This window comes from Lathyrus oleraceus, chromosome 5, assembly GCF_024323335.1.
Source record: "Lathyrus oleraceus cultivar Zhongwan6 chromosome 5, CAAS_Psat_ZW6_1.0, whole genome shotgun sequence".
NCBI classification, from domain to species: domain Eukaryota; kingdom Viridiplantae; phylum Streptophyta; class Magnoliopsida; order Fabales; family Fabaceae; genus Lathyrus; species Lathyrus oleraceus.
In genome coordinates, this window is record NC_066583.1 from 513,210,574 (window position 1) to 513,238,378 (window position 27,805).

Genomic DNA, 27,805 nt, shown 5'->3' on the forward strand with positions numbered 1-27,805 from the left:
AGCTTTGAGCTTGCCTTGTTGTGCATTGCTTTGTATAGTCTGACTGATTAAACTTTTGCTGTTTAGTTTTGTCTGTCTGAATACTAACTGTGTTTGACCGTTTCCAGGTACTTTTAGTTGCTCAGTTCCTTGTGAACTTTTGCTTTGCTTTGCTTAAGCAACTTGCATTGAGGTATAACTTCCTAACTTCATGTAGTCTGGAGACCCGGCTGTTACCGGGCCGGGCAAATAAATGTCTGAAGTCCTCCTTAAGAGGCAATGATTGTGGTTGTTTATTTTTTGTGCCAAGCAGGTGAAAGTCCTTTAAATAAGGCAATTGGTGGAAGTTAGGGATAAGCAATCTATCCCCCACTATTCAGTTGAGTCTTCTCCTTGCTCCCATTACATGGTTGTAGCATTGAGATCACAAGCCCAAGATCTTGTGCAGTGCACATTGTGTCAGAGTCTCTGAGTATAGAAGGGTTCCCCCATTCTGGACCCATGCTCATTTGTCAGAAGCTCTCCCTGGTTAGGGATAAGAGATGTGAGGTCTGATCCTCACTTCATCCTTTCATCTGCTTCACCTTAGCCTCGTAATGGTAAGGTTAAGAGCAAACCCAGCCCGTACAGACGACTCGCTTCGGCAGTCAAACCTATTGTGTGAGCCACTTGTTTGGTTATAGTGCGTGCTGTGTGGATATCTGTTTGAGATGCTTGTTCTCATTTGATGTATGCTTGAATTATGCTGTATGCTTGTGTGCTGGCTTCTTTCCTGGATAGGAATAGTTTGCTTATGCAAGTAGGATAGAAAACCGAACTTAGGGTAACGATGCATGACAACACTAGGCTCGAGTCCAGCTCCCTAGTAGTGTGTCTTTCCCCGGTTTCTGGTTAGAAATTCAGTCCCTTTCAGGGGAACTACATCGCCCTGATCCTCGTTCCAGACGAGGTATGTAGGCAGGGGGTCGTGCGAGACCTCTCCGGGCAACCTTTTTCTTTTTTGCGTGCGTTTGTTTGTTATCTGACTGTGTGTTTGGGTTCGGATGCCGACGTAAGCCCAGTGATTGGCAGTCGGGCTCCACGTTTGCCGTTTTGTACATGTTTTGGTTCGGATGCTGACGTAATTCCATCCAGTGGTTGTCGGGCTCCATGTTTGCCACCCTTGCTTGTTTGTATGTTTTGTGTTGTTTGGCGTGCGTAAGCCGAACTACAGTGGCTCTGATTCTTGTTCCAGACAAGATATGTAGGCATAAGGTGCGATACCTTATCGAGCTCGTTCCTCTTAACCCCACCTGCGTTCCCTGTGTGTGTGTGTGATGTTTTAGCAACCTTTTCTTTATTCTAGGACGTGGATCCCGTCGAGTACGACGGACGTGAGGGGTGCTAATACCTTCCCCTTGCGTAACCGACTCCCTTACCCTTTCTCTTTGGTCGCAAGACCATTTCCTTTCCAGGTTTCTCTGAGCGTTTCCTTTCCCTATCTTGGGATAAATAACGCGCAGTGGCGGCTCTGTGTGTGTTTTGTTTTCGAGCCTCGCCGGTTGATTTTTCGCAGGATGCGACAATATCCTCGACGAGGAACTCAAATCTAACTGATCTGTACCAAACCATATAATTACGAGTTGATTTTTCTTCGGTTGACATCACAACGTCACTTAAGACATGGTCATGTCAGTACTTCCATTTTCGACACTCAGATTTAGCGAAGCCTTGCCAAGGGTTAAAGTTCCATTGGTCGTTAACTCTTCGTAAATGCCATTCTTCGAGGTTTGTTGGGGGATTTGTGATGTGTTGAAGCATATTGAATTGCAATTTAACACGGTCACTATGGTGCATCTCCACAGTGGTGAACCTGATGATCAGTGTGCATGCAGTCCAAGCGGTTGCATCTTGTTCGTTGATTTCATGTTCATGATCCAAGTTTAGATATGGATGCCAAATAAACTGAAGAGTGAAAATATATTAGATTATAAAATGGGTGATATTAAAAATGAATTATTACGAATTAATTCGATTAATGGAAATACATATGCTGGTCTAAGGTGATCCAAGAGATTACAATATTGGGTAATACATTGTCTAGGATATCTGTTGTAACTCATACCACGAGCCGACCATTTGCACCAAAAAAAGTAAATATATTATATAGAGATAATAATCGGTAAAGTAAATAAATATAGTTAATATTAAGAACTTAATTTTGTGCGTACGGGAATGTGAACGGGTTGTGGTTGACGAACGCTAGGGACGGTAGTCTGGACTAATTCCATGGTTGGAGCAAAACAACGCATCCAGAAAATATAGATGTGTCTTTGTGTGCATTTTTACACAAAGAGCTATACAAATAATCCAAACAAATGGACCCCTAACTATAACTTCTTATTTTATCTACATGTCTTAATAAGGATAAATATATAACATGCATACTAGAACCACTACCTTTAGAAAATGAAAATAAACCAATTAAAAGTATAATATAACACCTAGTTTTTATTATTCGAGCTTCTTCGGTGGATTTTTCATCTAACTATAAACTGTTGTAATATACCTTAAGATGCGAAAGGAGTATATCTTGACCTCTCGAGTTATCATCTAACAAGTCGGCACCATTCTCAATTGGCAAAAGAAAAAGCATGTACTAGTGCCCATACTAGAAATAAATGTGGCGCCATCTCAATTGGCGACCACATTTAAAATTTACATGTTAGCGTCATCTCAATTGGCGACTTCGTAGGTGTCTTGTGGCATATGTTGCATGGCTATGGCGTGACAGGTCTTCCATGCATGTCCTTGTCAATATGATATGGCTATAGGTTACATGGTTATGGCGTGTAACGCAGAATCTCGAGGGCATGCACAAAAGGCGCCAAATTGACTGGCGACCATGTACAATTTTCCAAAGCAGTCGCCAATTGGCTTGGCGAGTGTTCTTCCATGCATGGTCTTGTCACGTTCTATTAATGCACTTCATCTTACTCAAACCAACACATGTTCATACAAGTTCCTACTCTTACTCAAACCAACACAACTTCATTGCCATACCAAAAGAATCACATTATGTCATATGTACCCAAATATATTATCAATGCTCACTACACGGTGAGACATATGACTCTGATGTATACGAGTTTAGTTTTTAAAACACCGAAATTGTTTGATTTACAATCAAGAGAAATTCGAATTTCTTGCATTTGAAAAAACGAATAGAAGCTTATCTAGGATCTTGTCCTGTGTCACAAATCACATACCATAATCCAATTTATTTTAAAAACAATCAATGTAAATTTTACCTGATAAAGGTGTGAGACATTGAAGATGTTGAATATATGTTTGTTAATCACAAACATTTTGGTTTCAACTCTATTGAGTTATATATTACTCTCCAACAAACTATACCATCTCAACAATCTCAGATAATTGATCAAGCTGAATTTGATGAATTTGAAGCAGAAGACTCAGATGAAGTCGAAACGGAAGTTGATGTCGTTGACGAAGAAGAAGAAGAAATTGAGACACATGTTGATCATATGTTGAACAACAACACTAAACATGACGATCATCAAGCGCCATTACCTCCAAGTCATGTATATTGTCCATCTCAACATATGACAAACATGCACTTGCATTACGATGATACATCCAACGATATTTTTTACTATCTGTATATGCGGTCAAAGGGTGAGTTTAAAGTGGGAGACAAGTTCCACACTAAAGTAGTGCGAGCTATCAAAAATTTTCACATGGATAACTCTGCTGATTTCAATGTGAAACACATTGATTCAAGAAGATATGTCATTGAATGGCGTAACGTTCTTTGCAAGTTTTGATGGCTGCATCTCGTAGGAAGAGAAGTGATTCTTGGAAGATAGCTTCTATAGAGCCACCTCACAGTTGCATTGCCACTAATATTGTACAAGATCACCGAAAATTAAGCACTGATATGATATGTCAAGACATTTTGCCGCTTGTTAACAAGGACTCATCAGTTAAGGTGAGTATAATAATATCTCATATTATCACACGATATAATTATACTCCCTCGTACAAGAAAATGTGTATTTCAATGACAAAGGTTGTTGAACAAGTATTCGACAACTGGGAGGATTCATACAATGAATTACCACGGTTTTAATGGGCACTTAAGACATACGTATCGGGGACTGTTGCAATTATGGAGACATTGCTAGTATTTACTCCAGACGGAATTTGTGTTGGTGGAAATAAAATATTTCACTGACTCTTTTGGGCGTTTCAACCATGCATCAAAGATTTTGCATTCTGCAAACCTATTATTCAAATCAATGGAACATGGTTATACGGAAAATACAAGGGCACCTTGCTTATGGTTGTTGCACAAGACGAGAACAATAATGTCTTTCACATTGTCTTTGCTCTAGTTGAAGGTGAAACCGTTGGTGGTTGGGGTTTATTCCTTAGTCATCTCAGAACACATGGCACTCCACAAGCTAATCTCTGTTTGATTTTAGACAAACATGCTGCTATTGAGATTGCTTATAATAACCATGATAACGAATGACATAATCCTCTTTCTACCTATATCTATGCATTAGACATATCGCAAAAAACTTCATGTGCGCAATCAAAGTCAAGAACCTTCGCAAAAAAGTGGTGAATGCAGGATATGCTCTAACTCAGCCGTCATTTCAACACTACCGTGACGAAATTAGATTGTCAAATGTAGGTGAGGGAAGGTGGGCGTATATCATACTATTGGAGCAGTGGACAAGGGCATTTGACGGAGGATGTTGATGGGGCCACATGACAACAAACCTTGTGGAATGCATGAACGGCGTCTTCAAATGAATTAGAAATATACTAATAACCGCATTGGTGAGAACAACCTATTTTAAGTTGGCATCAACCTTCGCAACCAGAAGCGAAAAATGGAGTGCAGTGTTAATGTCAAGTCAATTATTCAGTGAATGCTGCATGAAAGTGATGAAAGAGGAAACTATCAAAGCTAGCACACACACGATTACAATCTTTGACCATCATAGGCAAACTTTCAATGTACAGGAAACAATGGACCACAATGAGGGGAGGTCAAATTTATTTTATGCAGTCAGACTAAACATAAGTTGGTGCGACTGTGGCAATCCAAGCCTTCTGTATACTTTGCTCCCATGTCATTGCGGCATGCGCACATATCCGCCATGACGCTTACAACCATCTATCTGATCTTTAAAAGGCATTAACATTATGAATGTCTACAATGAAAGCTTCACAATGCTAGCAATGGAGGAATATTGACCTTCATATCAATGGGACATAGTTTGGCACAAGGATGAGATGTGAAGAAAGAAAAAAGGATGCCCAAACAACACACACATTAGAACAAAAATGGATACGACTGATAAAATGATAAGATTATGCAGAATATGTCGTCAGCCCGGACACAATCGGAAAAACTGACCCAATCTCGGAGCACCCTCTACATCATAATTTAGTTTCTCCTTTCAATTTTTGTAACCTTAGATTTTGATATATGAATACCTTTTTGTTACAACAATGTTAACAACAAACATCACCCCAACTTAAACACACTTAAAAATAACAACACTTTTCAACAAGAAACCATATATCACAAAACGAACAACGACGAGTCTAAATAAACAACACATACAACAAATATAAAATAAAAAAAATACTTAACCACAATATTTCTAACTGATTACAACAATCAAACTGATATCATTTGGTTTAAACATCATTTCTCTCGCACCCTTATCATTTTTAACTCGCACCCATCCATACACGGTATCATGTCTCTCAATACTTCTAATTTTTTCGCCTTTAGGTATGTCTCCGCCTAACCAACGAATCAACTCTCTCTGTAATTGCTCGAAACCACAGATGTTCCAGAAGAACATCTCAATCGGAGGCTAGTGGTACTGAACCTGCATATCATCACCTTCGGCATCCAGGGCCCACTACATATGATCTTTAGAAAGATTTTTTTTGAAAAAACTAAATCTTGCATGAGCACCTCTTGTGTCAGTTGCCTCATGTGCGGCCTTACTATGGTCAATCTCCAAATGGATGACCATCATATCAACGACTTCCTCTCGCCCAATCCTTTAGTGGTCCAGTAATCTCCCCTTGATGGGAAGATGTATGAGGCATGAGACGTCATCCAAGGTGATGTTCATCTCACCTATAGGAGGGTGGAAATATGACGTCTCGGAATGCCATCTCTCTGCAAAAGCCGCATGCATGTTATGGTTGATGGTCGTGTACGCATCATCACATAAATCGACAAAATCAGAATAACGGATAACATCAACTAACTAATCAATAGTGGATTGTGGCAACTCCAATATCTTTTTGCCCTGGTTTACCGATTTCAAACATGTACGCTCCTATAAAAAGAAAATATGACCATCAATTTCAATTTAATTAGTTGAAAATATATGTATTGCAAAAGATAATAAATATACCTCTCCTTGTCATACATGCCTAACAGCATGGTCTACATACAAATGAAGTAAAGAGGTGTCAAATGAGCCTCCTAGATAACTCTCTAAAGGGGCATCAGAAGCGACTTCCTTTTGGGATGAGGGGACTTAAGGAACTTTAGTTACAAGTTCATCATCGTGGCCATGTGAAGTAGTTAATTGAGAGAGGCGGCTACGAGAACTAGACGGTTATGAACCTCGGTGCTATAAACCATCAAACAAGATATCATCAACTCATGACCTCGTGGTCCAGGTTGCTGCCCTCTCATGTCGTACCGACGCAGTTTGAGACACACACCCAAGTCTAATTTTACCAGTGTTATTTTCATTCATTGCACATGTGTTACAAACACAAAGAAAAACAACATGTTAGGACAAATCCAAAAATTTCACAAAAGCAACCAAATTTTTGCCCGAGTCAAATCCGGACATGCATCTCCGAAAAATAATTTAGAGCAAATTCGAAGATGCGTCTCTAGACAAACCTATGATTCTCTTCCATGGCAGAAACATCATTTATGCCTTAACACTCTAAAAATACCTCAGCACATGTTCTTATAGGCTCTCAATTTCGTTTAAACTATTGTCAATCGTACCTAAAACAACTAATATAGTTTAAACAACTAACTATAAATAAAAAAAAACATAAAAAGATAAAATTTTGAAATACTTACCTAATCAAAATTATGAGAAGTAGCTTGAATGTTTGAGATGCTGAAAAAGAGATGAAGCTTGAATATTGCAGGCATCCAACAATAGAAGCTTGAATGAACGAATGAGAATATTGAATGTGTGAGACCTCAAATGTTTTGTCTGAAATATTTTTAGAAAATGAAGGAGGAAGAGGGAAGCTCGGACACAGGATATGAAACAAAATCATCAAAAGATGCATCTTCGGATCACCCACACATTTTTGAATAAATGGTACTTACGAAGATGCATCATGAGACGTACCTTTTACGTATACGAAGATGTATCTCCGAATTAAATTTTGACATAATAGGCGTGCCTCTTCAATTTGATTTGACAAATAACTTTAAAAGATGTGTTCGGAGTACATCTCCATACTTCAGAGACATTCATGACTTTTCATAATAGCAACGAGGGAGAATATATAAGGGTAGATAGAGCAACCCTTAAATTTAATGGAGGTGATTGAAATTAAAGGAAAACTAATGAGTTGTACACTCGAGAAAATCCATGCCCGTCATTTATATATTAAAATTAATAATATAAATTAAAAACTAAATGGTCTTTTGACTACGATTCTTGATTAACAAATACAACATTTTATTTTTGTTAGTGATATCTTAATTGCAACCTAAAATTTAATTAAATAATAAAATAATTAAAATATCCACATATTGCCTACAAACTTAATTAGTAACACAAACAATAATAACATACTCATAAGTTATTTGAGTCAGTAGTATTCAACATATCCAATTGTAAGTGCGTGAATTTGAATTTACGGTAAGGTGTAAAATTCTAGTGATTAGACTACTAAAAACAAATTATAACAATTTATCTAAATTCATTTTTCAAGCAACATTGTATGGAGTTCACACTACTTTGGACATTTAAAGCTAAACCAAATGCCACTAAGTTTTAACCATGATAATATCATGATTTAAATCATTTACACTACTTTGGTCTTGTATCTTTGACTAAGTACAAAGTTGGAGATAAACATTTGATTCGGTCTAACTAACATTTGATTCGGTTTCGGTTGATTGTATTATAACCGATTTGATTTGCGTAAAGGATATCAGATTTATATTTAAAAATTGACACTCTATGAGTTATTGTTAAACACGCATGCCTCACACTACCCATGACAAGGTTGTTTGAATGCATACATCCATTAGTTATTATAAAAAGTAGAAAAATGGTTTTCTAGGATGTGGTCCCTGACTTCAATTCTTAATCTAAACACACTTAGTTGCTTGCAAGAAGTTGAAAGTCCATAAATTATCAAACTCAACCATGTTTGTTGCATTAATTAATTTCACTATAGATGGCAACTTACAGGCAGATTGGACAGAAAAAAACAAGTAACTATAGGACACACACTATAGATGACAACTTACATGCAAGTTGGACAGAAAAAAACAAGTAATTATAGGACACATGCACTAATGGTCAAACCCTCAAGAACTAAAATGAGGAATTATTGTGTCAAAAAAAATGAGGAATTATTTGTTCTTTATGGATTAAACATATTGAACTTCAATGGTGCAATTATTAAGAATTTCACATCTGACAATGTGATATGAACATGTTGTTTATAAGTGAAAACAATCATCATCTTATAAACCGGTTTTGTAGTGATGAGTTAAGTCAAACTTTAAGTCTAACATGTTATCAGAGTCATCAGAGTCTGATATCAGGTTTCTGCTATTGGGTCGCCCATCATTTATAAACAAAAATGAAAGATAAAAGAAAAGGAACAACGGACATGTTGACTAGTTCTGTAATTAGGGAATACTAAATGTTTTCCAATGAAAATCATGGTCTGCCTGCATCATCAACTTGATAAAATAATCAAGTTTCATTACATCATTCAAGGTTGTGAACAAACTATTATGATATTTCGATCCTTTGACTTTTGGAGCTTGATTTTCCATGACACCATTCTCGTTATGCTATCGGATGAAACAAAAACAGAAAGAGAAAAACATCTACTAGCTATAGGATGATATTTACAAAAGAACCCAACAGCATAACTGCAAGGTAGCGGCTAGCGGCAAATGTAAGGGAAATGGCAGAAACTGCAGTATCATTGGCCTTGGAGCAGGTGTTCCAACTTCTTAGGGAAGAAACAAATCTTCAGAGAGGTTTGCACAAAAACTTTTCTGACATCAGAGATGAACTAGAAAGCATTCAAGTCTTCCTCAAAGATGCAGATAGAAGAGCTGCGGATGAAGCAGACACCAACGAAGTAATCAGAATATGGGTGAGGCAGCTGAGAGAAGCATCATTTCGCATTGAAGATGTCGTTGATGAATACCTTTGGCTGATGCGTGAAGTCAACCCTCCTGGATGTGGAGCTTTAGTCTACCAGATTACAGGCTTAATAGAAACTTTGATTCCCCGGCATCAGGTAGCATCTGAGATACAGAACATTATGATGTCAATTCGTGGGATCAAGGAAAGAAGTGTGAGGTATAACTTTCAAATTTCACAAGAACCAGGATCATCAAGCAGCAGCAGCAACACTAGAGAGCGTGATCCTCGACTGTCTTCCCTTTTCATTGAAGAAACAGAAATTGTAGGAATCGAAGGCCCAAAAAAAGAATTGTTAGGTTGGTTATCGGATGGTGCGGCTGAGCGCACAGTGATTTCAGTGGTAGGAATGGGAGGTCTAGGAAAAACCACTCTTGCCAAACTAGTTTTTGACAGCCAAAAGGTAACGGCAGATTTCCATTGCCACGCTTTCGTCACAGTTTCTCAATCATACACTGTGAGAGGTTTGTTGATAAACATGATGGAAGAATTTTATAAGGGAACACAAGACCCTCTACCACAGATGTTACACAAAATGGATGACAAGGCACTGATAACAGAAGTGAGACAATACCTGCAACATAAGAGGTATTTGATATTCTTTGATGATGTATGGCAAGAAGATTTTTCCGACCAGGTTGAACTTGCCATGCCCAACAACAACAAAGGTAGTAGGATCATAATCACCACTAGAACGATGCAAGTTGCAGATTTTTTCAGGAAATCCTTTCTAGTTCATGTTCACAACTTGCAACTTTTGCCTCCAAATAAAGCATGGGAACTCTTCTGCAAGAAAGTATTTAGATTTGAACTCCATGGGGAATGTCCATCAGAACTTAAGGCTTTGTCAGAAGAAATTGTTCAAAAATGCAAGCAGCTACCTCTGGCAATTGTAGCCATTGCTGGTCTTCTTTCAACAAAACCTATAAAAATGGTTGAATGGCAAATGGTGAGTGAAAATCTGAGACATGAGTTAGGCCGTAATGCCCATTTAACAAGTCTTACAAAGATTCTGTTGCTTAGTTATGATTGCCTGCCTTACTACTTGAAACCATGCATTTTGTATTTTGGTTTATATCCAGAGGACTATGCTATCAATCATAAGAGATTAACTCGGCAATGGATAGCTGAAGGGTTTGTCAAATCGGAAGGAAGAAGGACTCCAGAGCAAGTTGCTGAGGAGTACTTGTCTGAATTAATTCAGAGAAGTCTGGTTCGGGTCTCTAATGTTGGCTTTGAAGGGAAAGTTCAAACATGTCGAGTCCATGATTTAATCTGGGAAGTGCTCAATAGAAAAATGAAGGATTTAAGTTTCTGTCATCGTATGCATGAAGATAGCGAGTCAACAGCAGTTGGAAAAACTAGACGCCTGTCTATAACCACTGGTTCCAACAATGTGTTGAAAAGCACTAGCAATTCACGTTTTCGTGCTATTCATGTTTTTGAAAAAGGTGGAGTGTGGGAGCCTTTCATGGGTAAATTGTGTTCAAGGTCTAGGATTTTGAAGGTACTTGACATGCAAGGTACATCATTGAATCATATTCCTAAAAATTTGGGGAGTCTTTTTCACTTGAAATACATAAACCTAAGGAATACAAAAGTACGGGTTCTCCCTAAATCTGTTGGTGAGCTACAGAACTTAGAGACATTGGATTTAAGAGAAACACTTGTGCATGAGTTACCAAGTGAAATAAATAAGCTGAAAAAGTTACAGCATCTTCTTGTTTTTCATCGTAACTATGAAAAAAAATATTCTGTTATGGGCTTTACAACTGGTGTGGTGATGAAAAAAGGTATTAAAAACTTGACTTCCCTACAAAATATTTGTTATGTGGAGGTAGATCATGGGGGGATAGATCTCATTGAAGAGATGAAAATGTTAAGGCAGTTAAGAAAGTTAGGTTTAAGGCATGTAAAAAGAGAACATGGGAATGCCTTAAGTGCTGCCGTAGTAGAGATGCAACACCTTGAATCACTTAATATCACAGCAATAGCAGAGGATGAAATTATTGACTTGAACTTTGTGTCATCTCCACCCAAACTTCGGCGGCTTCATTTGAAAGCTAGACTAGAGAAGTTGCCTGATTGGATTCCAAACCTTGAGTGTCTTGTTAAGATAAGATTAGGTTTGTCCAATCTGAAAGATGATCCAATGCAGTCACTGAAGAACTTGCCAAATCTGCTGAAGCTCTCTTTGTGGGAGAATGCCTATGACGGCGAAATTTTGCATTTTCCAACCGGAGGATTTCAAAAATTGAGAGAACTGATTCTAAGTCACTTGAATAGAGTAAATTCTATCCTTATAGAGAAAGGAGCTTTGCTCTCTCTTGAACATCTTAAAATGGAAAAGATCCCCCAACTGAAGGAGGTACCATCGGGTATCAAACTCTTGGATAAACTCAAAGTCATTGACTTAGTTGATATGCCAGATGAATTCGTTAAGAGCATTGATCCAGACCAAGGACGCGACCACTGGATTATCAAGCATGTTCGTCTTGTATTCATTCGTCAATGGTTTGGCCCAAAATACTATGATTATGAGATTCGCACTATAAACTCATCTTCCGAGGAGGCCTGAGAAATTGAGAAAGATATTTTGACTATCTAGCTTCAAAAGAAGAAGGTACCTTTCCTCTGATCACATAATGCTTCTTTTATTTATCTTTACAATTCCTGACTTCTTCAATATCCTTTCACTTATACATCTTTTTACACACTTTTCCTTTCTATCTCTATCTTTTTTCATTCATAAGCATAATAGCATAAACATTTCAAAGATTGTATGAGTATATGATTCAACGGTTAACATGTGGGATCTACCTGATTCTACCAAATAGGATTATGTGTATGCTCATAATCGTCGAGGGAAATCATAATCATAAAATCGTGGGATTTAACTACCAAGATATGGGATCTCATCTTGCCAAAACCTAATCCTCTATTACTACAAAACATAACCAACTCCAAAACCTAATGATTTGCATAACCAATTAAAATATATAATCATAAAATTGAAGTGTATCCAATTAACACATGAAAATTTTCAAGAATACAGTTGATTATAATTTTGAATTTTTTTTCTTTGATGCCATTTAAAAGCATTCTCACTAGCATTCACTTTTATAGATATTCTTCACTGAATTTGTTTAATTAATTTGGCAACTTTATGAGATACCTGACCCGATTGTTTCCTATGCCAATGTGAACAGAAATTCAGATTCTCCAAGTTAAAGCTCAAAGATGACATACTTTGTTCTGCATTCAATCTATGGTGCTTGAACTAAAAATAAATATTTCCTTCTCATCCTGCAAGTGTCAAGGAAAATATGAATTCAATTCATCGAGTGACTTAAATATGTAGTGTTTAAAATTCGTGAGAGCTTTCTTTTTAATTTTTGTTATTTGTGATGTTGTATGATTTGGTTGTGGAACCTTTGATTCAAAAGCTTGTAATCAAGACTGATATGTGGTGTTTAAGATTGGTGGGAGTATTTCTTCTATCATTGTAATAATCAAAACTACTTCATTTTAATGAATGCGACTATTTGTCTAATCAAGATCGAGGCTATATCATTATCTAGTTGTAAAAGCAAGACATATTGAGATGACAAATAGAGATTTGTTAAAACCTTACAAATGACCTTCATTTCTCATACCCTTCCATCACAAATATGCAATGTAATGGAAGTTGATGGACAATATAGCTGGTCAAACAATGTAAATGTTTTAAACATAAAGGATATTGTAATCCCTCGAAGTATTGTCGATGCAACGGAGACCTCTCTCAGTAGAGTTTGCTTTATTCACAAGTAGCAGAGACTAAATATTGCACCTCTAGCTTAAAGGATTTGATCCCCTTCCACTCGGACCAACTCACGTTGAAAATTGAGATAAAGTACATTGGTACAATTTTGCATAACAAATTTAAATATATTCTGGAGGGAGCTCAGGTATGATTGTTATTGTATCTTCCAACTTAACTAGTGATCTCAAACTGAATCTTAAGAATGCAGCAACGTTCAAAATCTTGAGGAACGGTTTTGTCGCCTTGACTTGAGGATTAGTCCTCATAGTTGTGTGCAAAGATATACGAATTATACTAGAAACATAAATTTTAATATATGCATAGATAGTTTAAATTTTTGCATAAACATTTTACCATATCTCACCATGTAAACGGGGGATGTCCAAGATTCTCATGCTGACACCAGACTTGTGAGGCATGAGAGTGAATGAGACTCAAAGTTTGAGTAGGAAGACAGCGCAGCGCCTCTTGACTATATCTTTCATCTGAGAGGTAGTACAACCCTCCATTTTCTGTGTTCTCTCTATGGCTGGGTTCTGAACTACAATGTGAAGGAGAAAAGATTCGAGTCCTGGTCCCGAATAAGCTACTGAATAAAGTAAGTTATTGGAAAGTTTGAAACCAAGAAGCAAAATTTTCAATTTCAAGGAGTGTTGAAGGGGTCAATACTCCCAAAAACAACAACGCGGACATGAGAACCTTCAGCCAAATTAATATAATAAATACTGAATGAGGCACAAGAATAAAACAATATGTAATCAAATGTCAAGTAGTCAGTTGTACCTAAGTCAAAAATCTACCAAGTATGTGGGAGGATATGGATAGTAATAGTATCAGTAGAAGTAAAAGACCGAGAACAAGATAAAAGCCATTTAATAAGATAAAGTTTTAAGTCATTCAAGTGCCAAAAATGAATCAGATGGTAGTTTTTTTGTTTTACAGCAATCAGATAGTAGTATTTTTCAAAAAACCAAAAAGTACTAGCACAATGGTGTGGTCATTAAGTTCATTGTCTTTTTCTTGCATACTAGCTTACATCCATTAGTTATTATAAAAAAGAAAAGGAATAGTCTCCTAGGATATGGTCCCAGATCTTAGGTCTTAATCTAGACATACTAGGTTGCTTCCATGAAATTGATAATCAATAAGTAATTCTGAATCTTATACATATTTTTTGCATGAATTTATTTCACTAGGGATGATAACTCACTTGCAAGTTGGTTGTAAGGGCAAATAACTAGTGGTCTCTGTAACATCACAAAAATAATAATTAATTATAAGACAGATGAGTACTGGTCAAAGCTATTAAGCCAGTTGAAAATTTCAATGGGTAAGCAATAGCATAAATAAAAGCATTGAATAATACAATCAAACATAAACGATCACATTCAGTTGACAAATTACAGAATAACAAACCTTTTTCTTTGAAAACAAGGTCCGCATACCGCACCAAGTTGACAAAACTTATACAACACCATAGGCTGAGAAGCAAAACATAATGGCAATCCTTTTCTTTGACTTTTGAAGCTTAATTTTCCTTGGCATCATTCAAAGCAATTATACCCAGAGGGGATAAAAGAGAGGAAATACACAGTACTAGAATGATATACACATGATCCCAACAGCATAATTGCAAGGTAGCAGCTAGCACTATGAGATGAGAGTTAAATGGCAGAAACTGCAGTATTGTTTGCCCTGGGGGAAGTTTTCCAATTCCTTAAAGAAGAAACAAATCTTCTGAGAGGTGTACACAAAGATTTTTCAGACATCAAAGATGAACTTGAAAGCATTCAAGTCTTCCTCAAAGATGCAGACAGAAGAGCTGCGGATGAAGCAGACATCAATGATGGAATAAGAACATGGGTAAAACATTTGAGAGAAGCATCATTTCAAATTGAAGATGTCATTGATAAGTATCATTGGCTGATCCATAAGGATAATACTCCTGGATGCGGATCTTTAGTCTGCAAGGTTGCAAGTCGAATCAAAACTGTGATTCCCCGTCATCAGATAGCATCTGAGATTCAGGATATTAAGTTGTCTATTCGTGGAATCATGGAAAGAAGTGAAAGATACAACCTTAAAATTTCACATGAATCTGGATCATCAAGCAGCAACAACAGCACGGGAGTGACAGAAAATGGAAGATGGTGTGATCCTCGATTGTCTGCCCTTTTCATTGAAGAGACGGAAATTGTAGGATTTGAAGTCCCGAGAGAGAAATTGTATGGTTGGTTATTGGAGGGCACAGCTGAGCGCACGGTGATTTCAGTGGTAGGAATGGGGGGTCTAGGAAAAACCACTCTAGCCAAGCTAGTTTTTGACAGCCAAAACGTAACATCACAGTTTGATTGTCGTGCTTGCATCACAGTTTCTCAATCATACACTGTGAGGGGGTTATTGATAAACATGATGAAGCAATTTTGTAGGGATTCCAAAGACCCTTTTCTACAGATGTTACACAAAATGGATGACAAGTCACTGATAACAGAAGTGAGACAATACCTGCAACATAAGAGGTATTTGATATTCTTTGATGATGTATGGCAAGAAGATTTTTCCGACCAGGTTGAATTTGCCATTCCTAACAACAACAATGGTAGTAGGATCATAATCACCACTAGAATGATGCAAGTTTCAGATTTTTTCAAGAAATCCTTTCTAGTTCATGCTCACAACATGGAACTTTTGCTTCCAGAGAAAGCATGGGAACTCTTCCGTAAGAAAGTATTTAGATTTGAGTTTGGTGGGCATTGTCCGCCAGAGCTTGAGGCTATGTCAAAAGATATTGTTCGAAAATGCAAGCAGCTACCTCTGGCAATTGTAGCCATTGGTGGTCTACTTTCAACAAAATCTAAAACCATGATTGAATGGAAAAATGTGAGTGAAAATCTGAGCCTGGAATTTGGACGGAATACCCATTTAACTAGTCTAACAAAGATTTTATCTCTCAGTTATGATGGCCTGCCTTACTATTTGAAACCTTGCATTTTGTATTTAGGTATATATCCAGAGGACTACTCTATTAAGCATAAGAGATTAACTCGGCAATGGATAGCTGAGGGTTTTGTCAAATCTGATGAGAAAAGAACTTTAGAGCAAGTTGCAGAGGAATACTTGTCGGAATTGATTCACAGAAGTCTGATTCGGATCTCATATGTTGGCTTTGAAGGGAAAGTTAAAATGTGTCAAGTTCACGCTTTATTTCGGGAAGTGATCATTAGAAAAATGAAGGATTTAAGTTTTTGTCATTGTGTGCATGAAGACGGTGAGTCAATCACGGTTGGAAAAAGTAGACGCCTATCTATAGCTACAATTCCCAACAATTTGTTGAAGAGCAATAACAACTTGCATTTTCGAGCTATTCATGTTTTTGAAAATGGTGGATCATTGGAGCATTTTATGGCTAAACTGTGTTCACAGTCTAGGACTTTGAAGGTACTTGACATTCAAGGTACATCATTGAACCATATTCCTAAAAACTTAGGTAGTCTTTTTCACTTAAAATACATAAACCTAAGTTATACCAATGTAAATGCTATTCCTAAATCTGTTAGTGAACTACAGAACTTAGAGACATTAGATTTAAGAGAAACACTTGTGCATGAACTACCAAGTGAAATAAACAAGTTGACGAAGCTGCGACACCTTCTTGTTCTCCATCGTAGCTATGAAGCAAAGTATTCTGTTTTAGGCTTTACAACTGGCGTGCGGGTGGAAAAAGGTATTAAAAACTTGACTTCCCTACAAAGTCTTTATTATGTAGAGGTAGATCATGGAGGCGTAGATCTCATTCAAGAGATGAAAATGTTAAGGCAGTTAAGGAAGTTAGGCTTAAGGCATGTAAGAAGAGAACATGGTAATGTCATAGGTGCTGCAGTAGTAGAAATGAAACACCTTGAAAATCTTAATATCACTACGATTGCTGAGGATGAAACAATTAACTTGAACTTTGTCTCATCTCCACCTCAACTTAAGCGGCTTCATTTGAAAGCTAAGCTAGATACATTGCCTAATTGGATTCAAAAACTTGATTATCTTGTTGAGATAAAGCTGGCTTTATCTAAGTTGAAAGATGATCCATTGCAGTCACTGAAAAACTTGCCAAATCTGCTGAAGTTCGGTCTATCTGACAATGCGTATGATGGTGAAACTTTGCATTTTCCAAATGGAGGGTTTCTAAAACTTAAGAGACTGAACCTCAGTCGCCTGAATAGCGTAAATTCCATTGTTATAGACAAAGGAGCCTTGCCCTCTCTTGAATATACTAAAATGGATAAAATCCCCCAAGTGAAGGAGGTACCCTTTGGCATCAAGAACTTGGATAACCTCAGAGAGATTTACTTCACTGATATGGCGGCTGAATTTACTGAGAGCATTGATCCAGACAAAGGACAATACTACTGGATTATCAAGCATGTACCTCTTGTATTCATTCGCCACTGGATTGGTCCAAACTTACTTGATTATAATATTCACACTATTCACTCACCCTCGAAGGAGTCACAAACAAATTGAGAATGCTCTGGCATCTAGAAAGCTTCAAAATAAAAAGGTACCTTTTGTCTGATCATGCAACGTTTCTCGTATAAATTTATCTTTACAATTCCTGATTCTTCACTGTTCTATCTATTGTTTATATTTTTATACACATTTTCCTTTCTATCTCTTTCTTTTTGCATGGTACATCACTCATCAAATCTCTCATTTTTTTTGTCCTCCTATCTCTTTTTTATAGATAGAAAGCAAAAAGGAACATCAAAAAAAATGTAAGAGAAATAGCTCATGAAACTTTTCAAGAATAAAGCTAGTTCAAATTTTTTTATTTCCTTTGATGTGCTGCCATATAAAGCATTCTTGAACTAGCATCAATTTTACAGTGATGCTTCATTGAGCTTGTTAAGTTAATTTGACAAATGTATGTGATACCTGACTCGTTTGTTTCCAGTGCCAATGTGAGCAGAAATTCAAATTCTCCATGTCACAAATCAAAGATGACGCATTTTGTTCTTCATTCCATCTATGGTGCTTGAATTCAAAATGTTTTCTTCTCATCCTGAAATGTCAAGGAAAATGTGGATTCAGTTAACCGAGTAACTTCGGCTTTTCTTTTTTATTTTTCTTATTTGTGGTGTTGTATGAAACTATGATTTGGCTATAGAAACTTTCATTCAAAACCTTGTAATCAAGACCTATATATGGACTCCATTCGGAAGCCATTTTGAAATTTCTTTTTTCTTTTTGCCATTTGTGATGTTTAAGGTTGGTGGGAGCTTTTCTTCAACCCGTGTAATAATCAAAACCTCTTCATTTGAATGAATATTTTATTTTGCTAACCAAGATAAATGCTACGATCAATATCTAGCTGTAAACTTAGATGCCTGATTAATTTTAAGCTAATCAGGAGCACACGTATGTGTCTCCGCTAGCTAGCCAGTTCAATCCATCATTTCCTCGTCAACTAAGATCGACGCTACGACGTTGTAAACCTAGATGCCTGATTAATTTAAAGCTAATCAGAAGGACATGTATGTATCTCAGCTCAGCCAGCTAGCCAGTTCAATCCATCATTTACTCATCAACTAAGGATATATAAACTTAAAGTCAGACACTTCAGTTTTCATCTACACATTGGCATCATTGCAAACTTTAATATTTCTAGATAGCATACTGCTCCTGTGGTGTGGAATTGTTGGTGATTTTAGTATCATCAATGTATTTTAGTAGTAATGTGATTTACTATAGGCCGATGCAATTATGCGTTAAAGCTTGGAAATGAGTTTGGGGTAGTGCGGAGTGCACGCTCGTCGAGCCAACGTATAATTGAATGCGAATAATTGAAACGGGGTTCCAAGGGGCGAAGCCCCTGGTGGGGTGCGGGGCAGCGCCCCGTTCGAAATTTTCTTTTGAACAGTTGAACCCTTTCCCAACCGACGTAACCGTTTCTGAACAGTTGCGTCTTTTCGGTTTCTGTTATTGATCTCCTATATAAGGAGTCATTTGGCCTCAGTTTAAAACAGATAACGAAACCAAACTTTCTCTCTACATTCCTGAACATTTCTCTTTGCCAGAAACAAATTGTTCTTCAAGAATTATCCCCACAAAGATTTCGTGAACCCAGGCAAGAATATGGTCGAAATACTTTGTTCGGAAAATGTACGAACACGATTCTTCGAAGTTATCCAGGATTATCATACCCGATTCTCTAACAAACGAACAAAGTAATTTCTGATAATCATGGCTGGAGGAAGCACCGTCAAGGAGATGACTACAAACTTCGGAAAATTGGACAAGTTTCAAGGACAAGACTTCAGGCGTTGGCAGAAGAAGATGCATTTCATGTTGACAACGTTGAAGGTGGTGCACGTCCTGTCTACACCGATTCCAGAACTTCTGGAGGAAGACACGGTTGAAAATCTGAGACGCAGATCAAAATGGGAGAACGACGACTACATATGCAGAGGACACATTCTTAACGGTATGTCTGATCCCTTATTTGATATTGATCAAAACATAGAATCTGCAAAGGAATTGTGGGATTGTCTCGAATCCAAGTACATGGCAGAGGACTCATCCAGTAAAAAGTTCCTGGTAACCGATTTCAACAATTACAAAATGGTTGAATCGAGGTCTGTCATGGAACAATTCAATGAACTCCTCTGAATCCTTGGACAGTTCACACAACACGGATTGAAGATGGATGAAACAATATCTGTCTCAAGCATCATAGACAAGTTGCCTCTTTTGTGGAAGGATTTCAAACACAATCTGAAGCATGGAAAAGACGAACTGTCTTTGATCCAACTTGGAAGTCACTTGCGCATAGAAGAATCTCTAAGAGCGCAAGAGGATGACAAAGGAAAAGGCAAAGAAATTGCTGGACCCTCGGTTAATATGGTCGAAGAGGGTGGTAAGAACGGTAACAACAAAAACAAAGGAAAGAAGCGTGCTTTCAAGAACAATAAGGGCAGTTTCGGTGCTAACAAGAAACCGAAACTAGAATGCTGGAAGTGTGGCAAAACAGGCCACTTCAAGAAGGATTGTCGTTCCGGCAAAAAGCATGATAACGCGAATGTAAGTGGTTCAGGAAAGAGGTTTAAGGACCAATCCGAAAACCAAGGTCAGAAATCAATTCGTGATTTGAATAGTTTGATTAAACATTCGGTTTCACTAAATTCTGAAGCATTCTATGTGCAGGATGATGCTATCGCGTGGTGGATTGATTCTGGCGCTACAACACATGTTTGCAAGGATCGTTTCTGGTTCAAGACTCTTGTTCCAGTTGAAGATGGTTTTGTCCTCTACATGGGAGATGATCACTTCGCTCCCGTTGAAGGCAAAGGAAACGTGGTGCTAGAATTCAGTTCTGGAAAGACTATTACTTTGTTTAATGTTTTGTATGTTCCTAAACTACGTAAGAATTTAATTTCTGGTCATGTATTAAATAAGCTTGGATACAAGCAAGTGTGTGAATCCGATAAATATGTTTTATCGAAGTCTAGTGTGTTTGTAGGATTTGGATATTATAATAATGGTATGTTTATGGTGAATTTGAATGGAGTTCATAATGATTCTGGTTCTGTATTTATGTCCTCTTCGAATGTTATCAATTCATCGTTATGGCATGCTCGTCTAGGACACGTACATTATAAAAGAATGCATGAAATGTCTAAAGATGATTTAATTCCTGTTTTTGATAAAAATGTAGAAAATTGTAAAACTTGCATGTTAACAAAGATCACCAGGCAACCTTTTAAAAGTATAACAAGGAAATTTGTCATTCTTGAGTTGATACATAGTGATTTATGTGATTTGCATGCTACTCCATCATTAGGACATAAAAAATATTTTGTCACTTTCATAGATGATGCATCTAGATTCTGCTATGTTTATTTGCTGCACGCTAAGGACGAATCCTTAGATAAATTCAAAATTTATAAAACTGAAGTTGAAGTGCAACAGAATGTGTTGATTAAAACATTACGTACAGATAGAGGTGGTGAATATTATGATCCTGTATTTTTCCAATCCGTAGGAATCATTCATGAGACTACGGCACCTTATACACCTCAACAAAATGGTGTGGCTGAAAGGAAAAATAGAGTGCTTAAGGAAATGGTGAATGCCATGTTATCTTACTCTGGTTTGAGTGAAGGGTTTTGGGGAGAAGCTATGTTAACGGCTTGTTATTTGTTAAATAGAGTTCCTAATAAAAGGAACAAGACTACCCCATATGAACTTTGGTATAAGAAACAACCCAACTTAACATTTCTACGTGTTTGGGGTTGTAGGGCCGTGGTTAGACTCCCGGACCCAAAAAGGAAAACTTTGGGTGAAAAGGGTGTAACTTGCATCTTTGTTGGATATGCTGAGCACTCCAAGGCCTATAGGTTTTATGTTATAGAACCTAATGACTCGATTTCTATTAACACGATTGTAGAATCGAGAGATGCCATATTTGATGAGAATTGTTTCTCTTCTATACCTATACCAAAGGACTTTATACCTAATTCAGATGAATCTCTAAGGGATGATCATTTAAATGATGTGCCAAGTGAGACACTTGAACCCCGTAGGAGCAAAAGAGCTAGAAAATCTAGATCTTATGGATCTGATTTTCAACTATATTTAGTTGAGGGATCAAAGGATCAGATCAACACTCAATACTATTATTGCTATAGTATAGAGGAGGATCCAAGAACGTATGATGAAGCTGTGAAATCTCGAGATTCTGCTTTTTGGAAAGAAGCAATTGACGAAGAGATTGGTTCTATCATGGAAAATAATACTTGGGTATTATTTGATTTACCACCAGGTTGCAAACCATTGGGTTGCAAATGGATCTTCAAAAAGAAGATGAAAGTCGATGGTACAATTGACAAGTTTAAAGCTAGATTAGTTATCCAAGGCTTCAGACAAAAGGAAGGGATTGATTATTTCGATACCTATGCTCCTGTTGCCCGTATCACTACTATTAGATTGTTGATTGCCTTGGCGGCTATTCATAATCTAGTGATTCATCAAATGGATGTCAAAACAGCATTTCTGAATGGTGATTTGGAGGAAGAAGTGTATATGAAGCAACCTGAAGGATTTGTAATGCCTGGTAATGAGCATAAAGTGTGTAAGTTAGTTAAGTCGTTGTATGGGCTGAAACAAGCTCCGAAGCAGTGGCATCAAAAGTTTGATGAGGTTGTTTTGTCTAATGATTTCATTCTAAACCAAGTTGACAAATGTGTATATAGCAAATTTGATACTTCCGGTAAAGGAGTTTTCATTTGTTTATATGTTGATGACATGTTGATCTTTGGCACCGACCAAAATCAAGTTGATAAAACGAAGAATTTCTTGTCATCAAAGTTCTCCATGAAGGATATGGGAGAAGCGGACGTTATTCTTGGTATTAAGATTAAACGGGAGAATAAGGGGATTGTAATTACGCAATCTCATTACATTGAGAAAATACTCAAGAAGTTCAATCATGAAAGTTGTTCTCCAGTAAGTACTCCCATGGATCCGGGAGAAAAGCTTATGCCAAATACAGGTAAACCTGTGGATCAACTCGAATATTCAAAAGCTATAGGCTCTTTGATGTATGCTATGATTAGCACTAGACCGGATATTGCTTATGCGGTTGGAAAGTTGAGCAGATTTACTAGTAATCCTAGTAGACATCATTGGCATGCGATAACTAGGGTATTCAAGTACTTGAAGGGTACATTGAATTATGGATTGTCATATATGGGATTTCCTTCGGTGTTAGAGGGTTATTCGGATGCTAGTTGGATAAATAATGCTGAAGATTCATCCTCTACAAGTGGATGGGTGTTCTTGCTTGGGGGAGGTGTCATCTCATGGGCTTCCAAGAAGCAAACATGTATAACTGGTTCCACAATGGAATCTGAGTTTGTAGCATTAGCTGCTGCTGGTAAAGAAGCGGAATGGCTAAGGAATTTGGTATATGAGATTCCGATATGGCCTAAACTGATATCACCAATTTCTATCCGTTGTGATAGTACTGTCACATTGGCTAAAGCTTATAGTCAAATATACAATGGAAAGTCTAGACATTTGGGTGTTAGACATAGTATGATTAGGGAATTAATCATGAATGGGGTGATATCTATTGAGTTTGTTCGGTCGCAACAAAACTTAGCTGACCACTTGACGAAGGGGTTAGCTAGAGACTTAGTGAAGAAGTCGGTAATTGGGATGGGATTAAAGTCCATTTAAATCTATTAGCTATGGTATACCCAATTCCCTTCTAATACAACATTAGAAGCAGAATTCAATGTGGAAAGATCATAGTTAGAGATTGGAGCAATTGTGTTTATCTTCCCAAGGTATGTGCTCAGACCTGCAAGTGATGGCTAGGTTGAATTATATCTTCTTAATGGTTCTTTTGGAAAATTGAAAATGCAGGTGCAAGATTAAAAGAATCACCTATGTGAGCATGAAGTTTTGCCGCTTCAAGAAGCTTAGACTTGGCTTCCTATATGCTTATTAATGGATAAGGACACATGGCTTGTAAAGTGTCAAGTATGAATAGTAGAGTATTGTAAGAAACATATGTGTACTATATCTTCACACACTCAAATGGATTGACGGGTTCAATCGCGATGACACCCCGATTTTCGAGTATTTGGAATGTGTATTTGTACTAAGATGAAAATTCAATCGCAAGACACTTTCATTTATGCATTTGTTTGATCGTTATACCTGTGTGTTATACCCTTGTATATATTATTGTATATACTGAGTAAATCAAGGATTCCACTAAAATGGGGGGGATTTGTTGGTGATTTTAGTATCATCAATGTATTTTAGTAGTAATGTGATTTACTATAGGCCGATGCAATTATGCGTTAAAGCTTGGAAATGAGTTAGGGGTAGTGCGGAGTGCATGCTCGTCGAGCCAACGTATAATTGAATGCGAATAATTGAAACGGGGTTCCAAGGGGCGAAGCCCCTGGCAGGGTGCGGGGCAGCGTCCCGTTCGAAATTTTCTTTTGAATAGTTGAACCCTTTTCCAACCGACGTAACCGTTTCTGAACAGTTGCGTCTTTTCGGTTTCTGTTATTGATCTCCTATATAAGGAGTCATTTGGCCTCAGTTTAAAACAGATAACGAAACCAAACTTTCTCTCTACATTCCTGAACATTTCTCTTTGCCAGAAACAAATTGTTCTTCAAGAATTATCCCCACAAAGATTTCGTGAACCCAGGCAAGAATAGGGTCGAAATACTTTGTTCGGAAAGTGTACGAACACGATTCTTCGAAGTTATCCAGGATTATCATACCCGATTCTCTTACAGGAATGACTCCAAATTTCTTTAACAGTTCAACAAATCAACTTCTCTGTACCAGAGTTATTAATCCTGGATAGCGGAGCGGAGCAGCCAACCCCAAAAATGGGATAGCGGAATAACTTTTTGGACTAATTATATGAATAATTATTGGAAAAAATATATAAAAGCTGTCATGTTTTATTCGTCAGCCTTAGGCTGGTTTATATAGTGAAGATACAATTATTACAATTGATTTTCTCTTTAATGGAGAATAAAGAAAAATAAAGATAGTATTAAAGACAATAATAAAACCGGAAATAATATATTTTTCAACACCCCACTCAAGTTGGTGCATAGATATTTATCATGCCCTCTATCAAATATTCAAAAGTAGGCTTTGCCAAACTTTTGGTCAGGATATCTGCAGTTTGTTGACTTGAAGTCACGAAGGGTAGACATATGATTCCCGCATCTAACTTCTCCTTTATGAAGTGTCGAACAATCTCGATATGTTTGGTTCTGTCATGTTGAACTGGATTATGAGCTATGTTAATAGCTGCTTTACTGTCAGAGTACAATTTCAATGGAAGCTCAATTTTCATCTTAAGTTCTTCTAGGACTCTAAGAATCCATAATCCTTCACAAATACCTTGAGACATAGCTCTAAACTCGGCCTCTGCACTACTCCTTGCTACAACTCCTTGTTTCTTGCTCCTCCATGTCACAAGATTACCCCAAACATAAGTACAATATCCAGAGGTTGATCTTCTATCTGTGACTGAACCTGCCCAATCGGCATCGGTGAAGATAGACACATTTTTTCACTAGTCTTCTTAAAAAATAATCCTTTTCCAGGATTTCCCTTCAAATATCTTAGTATCCTATAGACTGCTTCAAGATGTTTCTCGAAAGGAGAATGCATAAACTGACTCACTACACTAACTGAGAAAGCAATATCAGGCCGGGTGTGTGACAAATAAATCAGTTTCCCAACCAATCTCTGATATCTCCCAGTATCAACAGAAACATTACCTTCTCCCCAAAGTTTAGCATTAGGATCCATAGGGGTATCTGTAGGACGACATCCACTCATTCCTGTTTCTTTCAACAAGTCTATAATGTATTTCTGTTGTGAAACCACAATACCATTTTTTGACCGAGCAACCTCCATACCTAGAAAATATCTCATGAATCTCAAGTCCTTGATTTCAAAGTCTACTGCCAATTTCTCTTTTACTCTTGCCATTTCCACTGTATCGTCTCCAATAAGGACAATATCATCAACATAAACAATCAGGACAACAATTTTCCCATCGTGGGAGAATTTTGTGAACAAGGTGTGGTCAGCCTGTCCTTGGATGTATCCTTGTTTTTTCATGGACTGAGTGAATTTTTCAAACCAAGCTCTAGGAGACTGCTTTAAACCATACAAAGACTTATTTAGTTTGCACACATTTGATCCAAATTTGTTTAGTTTAAATTTTTTATATTTTTAATTTTATTTTTAATTATTGAAATGCTTTTAGTTTATAATTTTTTTTAAAATTATATTATAATCGTTATATTTTTCTAAAAAAAATTATGATATTTTTTATTAAATATTTAAATTTTGTTAATGAAATTATATTTGAATTATAAATATTAATATCATGAGTTTAACGACAAAATTAATAAGATAAAAAAATAAATTATTTTTAAAATAACTTTTCTTTCACTGCGAATCAAATATTTTTTTTTAAAAGTCTCTCCTTCCCTCCCTTTTCTATTTTGAACCAAATATATATTAATTAAAATCCCTCTCATCCCTTCATCTTCCCTCTCCTTGATAAAATTCTACTTGCGAATCCATTTATTTGAACTAATCATATTAACTCATATAATTTATATCATCATTATCATGGAAAATAATATAAGATATTCATTCAACTTCAAAAAGAAAAAGATAAGACACGAAAAAAAATAAAAAAATAATATTATTATGAAAAATTAGTTTATGTTAGTTAGATATTTAAAAAACAATAATTTTGCACATTTATTTCTAATGTGTTCACTCAATCCAACTCAAACCAAACTGTTATTTCTCGGTTTGGTTCATGTTGAATTTTATAATAAAAAAAAGTCAAATCCAAACCAATCCATATATTTTTTTTATCGATTTGGGTATCTAATTCTCTCAAAACCAAAATCAAAATCCTTATATTTGTTTGTGTTCCAAAGGAAGAAATGATTAACCTTTTGAATTATGGAAGTGTGGATTTGTTTTCACAACCTAACCATAAGAATGAAAAGAAAAGTTAATTTTACCATTTTTCAAATAAGGGGATGATAAGTGTTGGAAAGAATATGAGTGTAGAATGGTCTAAGGGGGTTGAATAGATCAATCCCCAAAAACCAGTTTCAAAAAGTTCTTTCAAAATATAAGAGTTTTATAAAAAGCATGGAACAACAAAATTTGTACAGTATATGTGATTGGAACGATTACACTGTCAACCTAACAATCAAAGAATATAGTGAGATCAAGATGAATGGACTAAACAATCAATACGAAAATTAATTTAATTTCACACGAGATATGTAGTTCAAATTTATTTCATTAATTAAGAAATCTACGAATACAGTTTTATAGATATAATCACCAAGAAGATTGTTTAGAGACTTAGTCTAACACAGACATAAGTTTACATAGAAATTATTACAAGGCAATAAACCCTAACAACAAGTAATTTTTAGAAAACAAACATACAAATCTATACGGAAAATTAAAGGAGATAAGATAAGAAAGATTGTACACATGATTTATATTGGTTGGGTGTATTCGTCCTTGCTAGCGTTTAATCAAATCTCCTATGGATAACCAATGAAATTCGTTAGGTCTTCCACTATTTGAAAAATAATACAAGAGTTTTTGGTACAAATGATAATCAAAGCAATATTGAACACTTCAAGTCAAACTGTAACACCACAAATAATATGCATCTAGAATCATATTATTCAAAGCATTATATATAGTATTGGGTACATTCAAAAACATATAGTTGACAACTAATACATGTATGATACAAGATTCAAAAGATATTACATGTATATAATAGGAGTCGGTACAAAATACTACAACAGAGAAACAACGAAACACAAGAAAACAGATGATAAGGTCTTCAAATGCTTCAGGTCATCATTTATTTTCATTTGTCTTGTCCCAAACTACCTGAAATATTAAACATGGGGTGAGATACAACTATCTCAATGGAGTT

The 27,805-nt window shown here is 36.6% G+C and overlaps 1 protein-coding gene across 1 annotated transcript; it reads left to right on the forward strand.

Moving 5' to 3' along the window:
• Positions 1 to 8,719: 8,719 nt before the first annotated feature.
• Positions 8,720 to 18,788, forward strand: LOC127081721 (uncharacterized). The gene is made up of 3 exons (XM_051021948.1): positions 8,720 to 12,036; positions 14,935 to 17,821; positions 18,215 to 18,788. The coding sequence occupies exons 1-2, from the start codon at positions 9,217 to 9,219 to the stop codon at positions 17,782 to 17,784; spliced, it is 5,670 nt and encodes a 1,889-aa protein (XP_050877905.1). The 5' UTR covers positions 8,720 to 9,216; the 3' UTR covers positions 17,785 to 17,821; positions 18,215 to 18,788.
• Positions 18,789 to 27,805: the final 9,017 nt, after the last annotated feature.

What these genes read in the sequence shown, in the direction of transcription:
- LOC127081721 (XM_051021948.1), top strand. Translation starts at nt 9,217, where the DNA reads ATGGCAGAAACTGCAGTATCATTGGCCTTGGAGCAGGTGTTCCAACTT. An exon ending in ACTCATCTTCCGAGGAGGCC is followed by an intron (nt 12,037 to 14,934) that starts TGAGAAATTGAG and finishes GATGAGAGTTAA; the next exon opens with ATGGCAGAAACTGCAGTATT.